This window comes from Pan troglodytes, chromosome 9 (genome assembly GCF_028858775.2).
Source record: "Pan troglodytes isolate AG18354 chromosome 9, NHGRI_mPanTro3-v2.0_pri, whole genome shotgun sequence".
Classification (NCBI taxonomy): domain Eukaryota; kingdom Metazoa; phylum Chordata; class Mammalia; order Primates; family Hominidae; genus Pan; species Pan troglodytes.
Window position 1 is genome coordinate 95,317,829 of NC_072407.2, and position 12,445 is coordinate 95,330,273.

Genomic DNA, 12,445 nt, shown 5'->3' on the forward strand with positions numbered 1-12,445 from the left:
ATTCCAAATGTCCTGGGGAGGTTTGTTTGCTGGGTTTAAATTAGAACCCGTGCTAGTCCCACAACCTCAAGAGCTTTCACACATACATACATACACACACACACACACACACCGCCGCCCACTCGGCCCCACGTCTTTCCCAGTGGAAACCGGATGCGGACGGGCGCAGGGCAGGGTCCGCCTCCTCCCGGCCGTGGCCAAGCGCGGGGCCCCCGGAGGTGTGGGCGCACCCGACCCCCGCACAGACCCCCGCCCACGTCAGCCCCGGGTCCCTGCCCACGCACAACACCGACCTAGCTCCTCGCGCCTCGCCGCCCCGGCAGCCGCCGGCGTCGCCGCCGCTTCCATCTCTCGCGGGTCTCCAGGACGCCGCCGCCCGGGTGCTCACTCTCCCGCCGCTGCGTGGCCGGCGTCAGACCCTGGCCTACCTCCCCTGCCCGGAGGGACCCGCGCCTGGTGCCCGCCTCCCTGCCCCGGCGCTCCCCAACCGCGCGGCGAGGAGCATGCGCAGTGGGACAGCCCGGCTCGGCGGGCACTGCCGGCGAGGGGCGGGAGGGGCCGAAGACCCGAGGACTGCTGCGAGGCCGGGTTGGGTAACCCGAGAGGAGGGTTGGGTAACCTGAGATCAGCGAGGGTGGGACCTTAGAGCTAGCAGAGACCCGGGCCCATAGCTCCTTGGGGGTTTTAAAGATGACGGCGAACTTAAATTTGGGGCGCCTGTCCGTATGCAAGGCGTTAGCGTTCTGTAAGTCACCTTGGAGAATGCGAAGAAGGACAGGATTTGTCCCCTACCCATGCTGAGGTTCTGACTACTCTGGTTATTCGTCTCCCTGTTTCTATAGAGTTACAGGAGACACTTAAATAGAATTTAATTAAGTCATATACAATTTCACTTTCAGGATATTTCAATGTCCTTCCAGATATTTGACGTTGACCGTGGTGCTGAAAGAAAATTAAGGTAAAGACTAAGTGTACTGATGTAGTTTCAAATACTCCTAAGCACCATACATACATTATCTTTAATTCTGACTACAATCTGTGAGATAATTCTAATATTTACATTAACGTTAAAGATGAAGGGATTAAGGCACGGAGGTAAGTAACGTGTCTGGGGACAGGAAGCTTGTACATGGCAGAAGTAGAATCCTTCTGCCTTCAGAGCTGGAGCTCTCGAAAAATATGCAAAGCTGGCCTCCCAGATGGGTACCAATGAATATTCGATGAATCAACGGATGAAGCAAGCTTTTGGTTTAAAAGGAAAATATTTATTTTAATTTTAAAATCGCTTTCTTTTTTTTTTCACTTCATAGTTCTTGGAAGTCAGTACACCAGACAATCCTTTTTATTTGTGTCCGTTTCATTCAGTGGGGTTGCTTTAGGAAAGGGTTTTTTTGGGGGGGAGTGGGTCTGATTAACAGTCACTGATGTAACTATATGGCAATGGTGTTAAATATTTAAAATTCTGAGATTAAAAAGGTACGCAGTTACATACTATCTACATCTTTCCTCCTGTTGCATCCTCTGTAGGCTTTCACTAGATAACTAGTGATAATGACAGTTTGCCAACCCCCTTTCTTTTCCTTTAAGTGAACCCAATTTGTTCACATACATACACATGCAAATCCCAAAAGAAGGTTTTATTTGAAGTGTTCCTGACAAATAAAGGGGTAAAGGAGATTTTTTTTAAAAAGAAGAAGAAGAAGAAATCTATTCTGGAACATAGCTAGAGCAATGTTCCCTAACCTGTGTTGGGGTGGATCACCTGGTTAAAGATCAGCAGGAGAGAAGATAGGCATCAGACAGAAATTATAGGACCAAGGTAATTTTCCATAAACCACTCATTATAATGAGAACATGTGGGACAGCATCTTAAAAGAACATTATCCTTTGAGTGTTAAAAGGGATCAAAAGTCATTGTCCCCTAATCTCAGCTTCAGGGAAAGCAGATCTGGCAATATGGAAGGAAGAAAAGTTTGACTTGTAGTATAGGCCTGAAATCTTTTGAAGAGGCTTGGGCTGAGGCAGGAGGCCCAATGTCTTTACAGTGATGTGGAGATAAAGCAAGTGATAACGATGATCATAAGATTCAAGAGAAATATGTTTTTCATGCATCTCTACTTGAGAACATATTTACTAGGACTTCTACTCCAGGTCTTATAAATTAGAAGCAGATATAAAGTACAGCTGTATCAAAATAGAGACATTATACAGAATGTGACAATTTGAACCCTGGAAATTCATTTCTTTTCCTGACTTTAACTTCTTGCATCACATCTTAACTACTTCCTTCTTTGCAACTGCAGCACTTTGTTCGTATCTCTGTTACAACACTTCTCCACTTATAATTATTCCTCTTTCTGGGCTTTATACTATGCTGTATACTATTATGTGCAAGGCACTGTGCTAGGCCTGTTGAGGAATTAACTGTATTTGTCTTTGTCCAAACAGGCCTAGCACAGTGACTTACACATACCAGTCACTCAATGAACAGTTGTTGAAAGTTACTGAATATAGCCTCATAGGTATATGAAAGGAAACATTTAGAAGTCTTTAATGTATTCAAGCACATTTTACGGAGCACCTTCCATATATCAGGAAGTATGCTAGATGCAGGGGCTAGAATGGCAAATAATGTTGTTATGGTCCCTACTGTCATGGAGTTCATAGTATATAGCATGTGACAGAACAGAACAAAACAAAATACTAAATATGTCATTACAATTGTTGGTTAGGAAAATAACAGGGTACCACCAGGGAACCTACTTTAGATTGAGAAGGTGGGATAGTCTTATCTGAAGACACTTAAGCTGACACATCAAGGTAAGAAGGAGTTGGCTGGGTGTGTGTAGAGGGAAGAGCATTTCCAGCAGTGAATCTAGCCTTTCCTCTTTTACAGATGGAGAAATGGTTCTGTTTTAGACACCTGTGGAACATCTAGATAGAGTTGTCTATTATATAATAGTTAGATCTCTAAAGTTTTCTTATGTGAAAAATAATGTCACCAACCTTACAAGTTGTGAAGATTTAATGAGATAAAATATATAAAGCATTAACACATTGCCTGATTCACAGGAAGCATCAAATAAAGTGAGCATATTAGCTATAGTTTTTTTTTTAATTGCAATACAGAGGCCAATTCAAACTAGCTTAAGCCACAAGAGGAATTTAATGAGGACACTGAGATTGCTAGAACAGAGACGAGACTGGGCTCAGGACAACTGATTCTTATGCCTCTGAGACTCTCTTCAGTGATCACTTTTCTCTGTGCATCTGCTTGTGTGTCTGTGCAGGTTTCCACTGCAGAACTCCTCTGCTTCTCAGGTTCACCTGGTAGGAAACATGTTTCCTAAAAGCTCTCAATTCTTTTATCTTAGAGTTTGAATGATCAGAAACATACTGGTCTCTTTTTCTCGGTTTCAGTTTTAAACATTTCCTAGGGAAGAGCTGTGATTGAGTCATCTTGGATCAGATTCCCACCCCTGGACTAGTTAAGTAAGTGAGTGTTGGACAAAGTCATATATTGTGGTAGTTCCTGATACAACCATGTAGATGACATTGTGGAGAAGGAAACAGTTTTCCAAAGGAACAGCTGAGCAGACCAAATCCTATGTATCCTCTCTATTTGATTCCCCTCTATGTAAAATATTACTCATTTTGTATCCTAAGGCTGTTTTATCCTTCTCTGTTTTCAGTGGAAATAGAGACAAGCTTCTCACCATCTTCTCATTAATATCTGGCTTAATGACTTCTCTATTCTGTTAATGAACCTAGGAAACATGCTGATCAGCACTGGTTCTCTTAAGAGGTTCTTTGTTGGAGTAATTGTTCCTGACAACCTTACTTTTATTAAGAATAACTTGATTTTATTTAACTCTTTATGACAGATTTAGCAAATTGAAAAAAACTGAAAACTAAGTGCCTGGAAAAGAGAAATGATGCAGATAGCAGAAGTTTAACTTCTTAACAAGCCTCTGCAATATTCTCAAGTAGATTTTTAAAAAAGATATTGCATCTATGAGACAGGAATAGACTGCCATAAAAAAAAGGAATAATCAGGGAACAGAAAGTAGAGCCAAAGGACCAAAAAAAAGAGCAAAGTGAAAAAAATAAAATGAAAGGATCCATCCAGCAATTCCAATATCTTAATCCAGAAAGAGATTAAAGAGAGAAGGAAAAAAATCAAAGTAATAATGTAACAGAATTTCTCAAAATTGAAAAACATTTGTTTCCAGATTTGAAGAATTCACTGAATGCCCAATACAACAAATGCAAACAGACCTAAGTCAAGATATATCACTGAAAAGTTTTTAGAACATTTGAGAATAATAGGAAGATTCTAAAAGCTTCCCCAGATTAAAAAAAAATGGGGGTGAAGGCAATCACATTCAATTGGAATCACATCTGACTACTCAGTAGTAACATCATAAGCTAGCTAGAGGGAAATGGAGCATAGCATTCCAACTTCTGAAGGAAAACACATCCAACTTGGAATTCTATACCTAACCAAAATATCAATCAAATGAAACAGTAAAATAAATACATTTTAATATGCATAAAAGCTCAATGTGTACTTCCCATGTGCCCTTTCTTAGAAAGCACTGGAGAAATGCTCCACCAAAATTAAGGAATAAACTTAGAAAGAAGGAGACATGGGATTCAGGAAACCAGGAATTCAGCAAAGGAGAGAGGAACTCCCAAGAGGATGCCAAAAGGAAGTTCCAGTATCACAGTTTTGCACTGGGCCTAGAGAGCTACCAGTCCAAATTGGGTCAAGAAGATAGAAGGCACCAGGAACAGCTATCCCCAAGGACAAAAGAAACAGTGAAACTGATTGATAATCTGAAAAGGATGCAGAATTGGATAAAGAGACATTATTTAGAGCTGTAGGGAGGGTGAGAAAACTTAGCCACAGATGTGAAGAAAGCCAAGCAGATGAAAAAAAAAAAAGGCAACTAACTCCAGTTAACATAATAATCATAAAAGAAACAAAAGTATAGTATACCATTTTGCCTTGGCAGTGAATAATACATGCAAAGGCATAATAATAAAAATGTGAATATAGTGGAGAATGTATTATAACTCTCTGAAGATATGCGTGGAGTGAGGAGAAATTATCTGTATGAAGGATTATGTAAAAGAGCTAAATTCTCACTTTTCATAGTTGTGAAAAAATAGTATCTAAAATTGAAAAAATTAATAGTGCTATAAGCATGTCATTTAGAAATATGAAGGCAAATACCAAATGGAATTACCAAAAGAGTTCAAAATATTTGCCTCTTGAAAAAGGAAATTGTAGCAAGCTATAAGGCAAAAATTTATTTTGTATTATGTTTTATTTGATTATTTAAGCTAATGCATAATAAAAATAAATGTAAATTTCCAAAAAGAAAAAGTCATAGTCTCCACCAAATACTAATTTTTATTAAGACAAATATCCAACAAAGTCATCCATAATATTTATTGTTTTTTAAAGTCATGTATTTTCCTGCTCTGTAGTTGTTTTCAAGCTCTTTGTCTTTAATGCCAATCATCCCTATGACAGAGGACATAGCAGTTTTAGATTCTAAATTTTTAATGACTGGGCAAGACTATGAAGAAAGTGAATTTTCTGAAAAGTCCTTTGAAATTTCATGGTCAAAATGAGAGAGAACCTTTTGGTTAAAGACTATTGACCCACAAGAAATTGGTTTAAAATAATACTAATTTACCCAACTGCTAATACATTTTCTTTTAAAGTTTTTACATGTAAAAATTTATCACCAACTATAAATTATGTTTTTTTTTTCATTTGGGTTGGGACAGGGTAAATTTTTTAGATGATGTGGAAGTTTTTTTAGATATTGAATGAAACACTAGTTGTTTCACTAACTGACCTAAGAAAGTTTCCCTAGAAAAGTGTGACACTCTAGAGAAAAAGGAAATCTAAATTGAAAAACCAATTAACAGAATTTACATTATCTTTTCACAGAATTTTCCAACAATATTCAAGTTTATAATCATGATACAGAAAACTAAGCATATAACACATGTTATTGGAAAAAAATCCTCTCAACAATAAACAATCTAAAACATATTGCTGAAATGTTCATAAAATTTACATTTATAGAACTTTGGACATTTCTGAAAAGCTCTTGAATTATCCACTGCCCACCCCCAAAAGGTGGAGCTATAATCTGAAACCTAGTCTGTGTATACTTTTCTTTATTGTAATTATTATGACTGTAGTTGACCTCTGAACAATGTGGGTTTGAACTGCATGGGTCCACTTACATGCAGATTTTTTTGAATAAATGTATTGAAAAATTTTTTGGAGCTTTATGATAATTTGAAAAAACTCACAGATGATCTGTATAACCTAGAAATATTGAAAAATTAAGAAAAAGTTATGTCATTAATGCATAAAATATATGTAGATACTAGCCTATTTTATTATTTACTACCATAAAAATATACACAGATTTATAAAAAGTTAATCAAAATTTACATGCACAAACACAGACTGTACCTGGCACATTTCACAGTCAAGAAATGTAAACATACATGAAGATGCAGCATTAAATCATAATTTCTTAAACTTACTTGTAATACATATGGTAATACCGTAATAATTTCATAGCCACCTCCTGTTACTATTGGCAGTGAGCTCAAGAATTGCGAGTATCCACTTAAAATGCTCTGTGATGCTAATCATTGCTATGTGAGCAATTTCTCTCTCTAGTAAATTGCCTATTGCTATAAAAAGTGATCTCTCATGGTTCTTGCCTGTTTTTCACCACGTTTAAGGCAATACTATAAACCTTGAATAACACCATGGAACCCATACAAAATGCCACTAGTGATGCTGAAAGTGCCCCCAAGAAACAGACAAAAGTCATGACATTATAAGAAAAAGTCAAATTGCTTAATATGTACCATAGATTGAGGTCTGCAGCTGTAGTTGCCCACCATTTCAGACAGATGATTCATCTCATAAACAACAGAAACTTATAGTATCGACTAATACAGTATAGTACTGCAGATGTGTTTTCTCTTTTTATTATTTTCTTAATAACATTTTCTTTTCTCTAAGCATATAGTATAGAATACATATAACAAATGGGTGCAGCACACCAGCATGGCACATGTATACATATGTAACTAACCTGCACATTGTGCACATGTACCCTAAAACTTAAAGTATAATAATAAAGAAATAAAATAAAATAAAATAAAAATTCTCATTTCTAGTAAAAAAAAAAAAGAATACATATAACATATGTCATATGTATTTTTATGTTCTCATCAAGGCTTCTAGTCAACAGTAGGCTATTAGTAGTTAAGTTTGATAGGAGTCAAAAGTTAAACACAGATTTTCTTTTTTTTTTTTTTTGAAACGGAGTCTCTCTCTGTCAGGCCAGCTGGAGTGCATTGGTGCAATCTTGGCTCACTGCACCCTCCGCCTCCCAGGTTCAAGCAATTCTCCTGCCTTATCCTCCCAAGTAGCTGGGACTACAGGTGCATGCCACCATCCCTGGCTAATTTTTGTATTTTTAGTAGAGACGGGGTTTTGCCATGTTGGCCAGGCTGGTCTTAAACTCCTGACCTCAGGTGATCCACCTGCCTCGGCCTCCCAAAGTGCTGGGGTTACAGGCGTGAGCCACCATGCCCAGCCTTAAATACAGAATTTTGCTGCACAGGGGTTGATGTCCCTAACCTATGCATTAAGGGTCAACTGTACTATCTGTATCAGGAAACATATTAAGTACCTTATAACCTTCTCCAATCATCTTACATTTTTTACCTCCAGGTTCACTTTCCTTTCTTTTCTGTGTTGCTGTGTGCCCTGGAAAACTATCCTATATAGAGTGCTTCAGTAGGTTTCTTGAGCTCTGGCTTCCAATTAGGTTTGACCGTTAGAGGTACGGGAGGGAGATCATAGGACAGAGGTGAAATAAGTTAGAAACTCATTTCCCTAGTGCTCTCCTTACCGAATCACTACAGGTTGGCTGCATCCCTCTCTGAAGGTCACAGATTCTGTCAGGCAGCCCTCTCCTTCCTGTTGCTGTCCAGATCTAGAAAGAGGAGTGCTCCTCCTCTCCATTGCCTGCCCTAAGATACTACATCTTTCCTTCTGGATATTTCTAAAAACCTGGTGTCTTAGTCAGTTTGGGCTGTTATAACAAAGTACCATAGATTGGGTGGCTTATAAATGAAATTTACTATAGTTCTTTTTTTTTTTTTTTTTTTTTTTTGAGATGGAGTTTCAATCTTGTTGCCCAGGCTGGAGTGCAATGGTGCTATCTCGGCTCACCGCAACCTCCGCCTCCTGGGTTCAAGCGATTCTCCTGCCTCAGCCTCCCTAATAACTGGGATTACAGGCATGTACCACCATGCCCGGCTAATTTTGTATTTTAAGTAGAGATGGGGTTTCTCTGTATTGGTCAGGCTAGTCTCGAACTCCCAACCTCAGGTGATCCGTCCACTTCAGCCTCCCAAAGTGCTGGGATTACAGGCGTGAGCCACTGTGCCCGGCTTTTTTTAATTTTTATTTTATTTTATTTTATTTTTTTTGAGACAGTCTCGCTTTTTCACCCAGGCTGGAGTGCAGTGGTGCAGTCCCGGCTCACTGCAAGCTCCGCCTCCCGGGTTCACACCATTCTCCTGCCTCCCGAGTAGCTGGGACTACAGGCACCTGCCACCACGCCCGGCTAATTTTTCGTATTTTTAGTAGAGACGGAGTTTCACTGCCCACCTCAGCCTCCCAAAGTGGTGGGATTACAGGCGTGAGCCACCGTGCCTGGCCTGATTTACTGTACTTCTGTAGTAACAAAGTACCATAGATTGGGTGGCTTATAAATGAAATTTATTTACTATAGTTCTGTAGGCTGGAAGTCTGAGACTAGAATGCCAGCATGGTGGGTTTCTGGTGGGCCCTCTTATAGACTGCCAACTTCTCATTTTATCCTCACATGGTGGAAAGAGGGTGAGAGAGCTTTCTGGGGTCTCGTCTACAAGAGTTCTAATCCCATTCATAAGGGCTCCACTCTCATGACCTAATTACTTCCCAAAGACCCCGTTTCCTAATACAATCACTTTAGAGGTTAGCACTTCAACATATGAATTTAGGAGGGACACACACAGATTATTGCACCTGCCCATACCATTGTAAATAGTTCCAACTCTAATTAGCAGTTTGTTTATGTGGGCCATCTGTTTCCTAGCAAGATCCTTATAAATTCACATACATAATCTCTTTGATTTATCAAAAAATTTTCAAGTATTATCTCCATTTTACAAATTAAGAAACTTAGATTAAGAGAAGCAATTTGCTCAAAATCCAATAGTAAAGCCAAGATTCTAACCCAGGTCTAAATGACTGTTGTCTCCTCTATCACATAGTCTCTAGAAACATTTATTCAGACAGTAGATAATCACATTCCCATCCCAAAAAGTTCTCAAAATTTGGATTCTTATGGGCTTTCATTACCCTCTCAATACCTTTTCTGGGGATACTGATTTATACAGGCCAATAATTGTCAGGTAGGAGTACAGCAGTTACTAAAGTAGCTGTTTTCTTGATTTTGACCCCTATAAACCCTGACACCAGGCCTACTTCAGTCACAGGGAGGGCCCTGAGAACTCAAGCTAAAAGCTCATTCCCTTGCCAGGGCAGCCTCTGACCAAAGGAAATAAATCATGCTGCATAGAGTGGTATATAGGTGCCAAGTGAGGGCTCTTTCTCAGATGCCATGAATTCTCCTTATCATCCATCTATCATCTCTAGCTTTTTCTCATTTCTTCAGGGCATTTTTTTTTTTTTTTTGGAAACAAGATCTCACTCTGTCACCCAAGCTGGAGTGCAATGGCACAAAAATGACTCACTGCAGCCTTGACCTCCTGGGCTCAAGTGATCTTCCTGTCTCAGCCTCCCAGGTGGCTGGGACTGCAGGTGTGTGCCAGCACATTTGGCTAATTTTTTAATTTTTCGTAGAGATGGGATCTCACATTGTTGCACAGGCTGATTTTGAACTCCTGCGCTCAAGCTGTCCTCCTGCCTCGACCTCCCAAAGCACTGGGATTACATGCATCTGCCATCGCACCCGCCCTCTTCAGGGCTTTTAAATTGCAGCAGAATTTCCTGAAATCTCCTCCTCTCTTCTCCTTTACCCTTCTTCCTGGCCAGTCTCAGGAGGGCCCCACTGAGGAAATACTGTCCCAAGACTGGGCCATCAGATTGTAAGTTATCCTGGAAAAATTGTTCACGGAGGCTCCATTTTTCTGCCTTTTGGAAGTGGGGCAGAAATGGGGGCAAAAAACAAGGTAGAATAAACAGAGTGATGTTTCTTCAGATTAGTACTGTTAATTAGATTCTTGCTCTTTCTCTTTTCTTCTGTTAGTCATATCTAAAAGGTAATAAAAGTGGGAGTCCTTATATCACAATGGTCTAATTAATTTTGTCAAAAGTATTAACAATAATAAATATAACAACAAAATCTAATTTGTATTGAGTAAGGCCCCATGCTAAGTGCTTTTCAGCTTTACCTAATTTATCCTGTACAACAGTAATATAAGCAGGTGTAACAGTCCTTCATTTTTAGATGAAAAAGTTGAGGTTTAGGTTTATCAGCATGACAGCAGGATTGTGGAACTTCCAGGACTTGTCCCTTCCCAGAAACATCAATTTGAATAACTGTCCACTCACAAAAATACCTTCATAAGAACCAATAAATCCAGATGGGCAACTATAGCACTTGGGTAAAGCACAGAAATAAGAAAAGATGAAGAGCGTAGGAAGGATAATTTCACATTGCCTTCATCCCTTCTCCCACAAGCCCTAGCAGCACAGCATGAAGACAGAAACCCTCTGCATGGAGGAAGTAGAGTGAAGTGAGCACCCAACTTTTCCACAGACACCAGTGCCAGCCCTGCCTCCATGAACCAGCCCCCAGAGTCCCAGGCTCCAGGCCTAGCCCAATCACAGGCTGGCCCCTGCAAACTCAGGCTCAAGGCCCATCCCCAGTGCCAGGGAAGCCTCTGTGGATTCAGGCTCCTCCCAATGAACCCAGGCTCCAAGCCCACCCACCCACTGACCTAGGCACCAGGCCAGCCCATCAACAACTCTGCCAGTCAGTTCACACAGAATCTATAGACCGACTGAGTGGTGAAGGGCTTTCCCTGCCAAAGTTAATCAGTAAAATTTGGAGAACGTGCCTATGTCTTCCAATGTGTAGATACCAACACAAGGCCACAAGGATCAAGAATAATCGGGTAAGCATGACACTACCATTAAAACAAAATGAAGTATCAGTAACTGACCCTAAAGAAATGGAAAGCTACTAACTGTCTGACAAAGAAGTCAAAATAATCATCTTAAAGAGGTTCAGTGAACTACATGTGAATACAGATAAACAACTAAATGACATCAGGAAGATAACATGTGAACAAAATTTAAAGTTCAAAAAAGAACTAGAAACCATAAAAATGAACCAAACAGAAGAACCAACCAGGAATTCTGAAGCTGGAGAACACAATGACTGAACTGAAATATTCAATAGAGAGCTTTAATAGCAGATTCAATTAAGCAGAAGAAAGACTCAGTGAGCTCAAAACAGGTCATTTGAAATAGCCCAGCCAGAGAAAGAATAATAAACAACAAAAGGAATAACAAAGAGTGAAGAAAGCCTACAGGACTTATTGGGACACCATCAAGTGAACTAATATATGCATTATGGGCATTCCAGAAGGAACAGAAAAAGAGAAAGGAACAGAAAACTTATTTAAATAAATGACAGAAAACTTAACAATTCTGGAAAGGGAAGTGGACGTCCAAATCCATGAAGCCCAAAGAACTCCAAATAGTTTGACCAGAAAGAGGTCTTCAGCAAGTCACATTATAATTGATTTGTCAAAAATCAAACAGAGAATTTTGTAAGCAACAACAGGAAAACAACTTGTCACGTAAAAAGGAACCCCCACACGACTTATCAGTGGATTTCTTAGCGGAAACCTTGTAAGGTGGGAAAGAGAGTGGTGATATATTCAGAGTGCTGAAAGAAAAAAACATCCAAGAACATTGTACCTGGCAAGGCTGTCCTTCAATAATGGAGAGAGAAGGATTTGCCCAGACAAACGAAAACTGTGGGAGTTTATCACCACTAGACTTACCTTACAAGAAAGGCTAAAGGGAGTTCTTTATGCTGAAATAAAAAGACACTTTAGTGAATCATAATTTTATATTTCCTCAGCATCCATTTTAAATATAAGTTGAAGTTTCTTATACCAGAAGCAGGGCTTAGTCACCCTTAACACATAGTTTCCAGTTCTCTGCCATCTCTTAGTTCCTCAGTGTGGTTCATCCAGTTATCTGTCTTATGCAATTGCTTCTTAGTGACCACTTCCATATGGAACAGCTATTAATAGATGCAACTTATCTGACTTACCCTACTGACCCTCCCACCCCATAGGA

The 12,445-nt window shown here is 39.7% G+C and overlaps 1 protein-coding gene across 7 annotated transcripts in view; it reads right to left on the reverse strand.

Annotated features, from left to right (window-relative positions):
* The window catches only part of SLC36A4 (solute carrier family 36 member 4), a 275,950-nt gene that overhangs the window by 74,322 nt on the left and 189,183 nt on the right, over positions 1 to 12,445 (reverse strand). For 3 of the 7 annotated variants that reach the window (XM_054662606.2, XM_024347383.3, XM_016921789.4), the window contains exon 1: positions 294 to 489. The exons of 3 other annotated variants lie outside the window; for them this stretch is intronic. In XM_054662606.2, the coding sequence (XP_054518581.1) occupies positions 294 to 348 (55 nt within the window). In that variant the 5' untranslated portion in view covers positions 349 to 489. Of the gene's footprint in view, positions 1 to 293; positions 522 to 12,445 lie in introns of those variants that run through there. One more of the 7 variants, XM_522147.8, reaches the window with a different exon arrangement.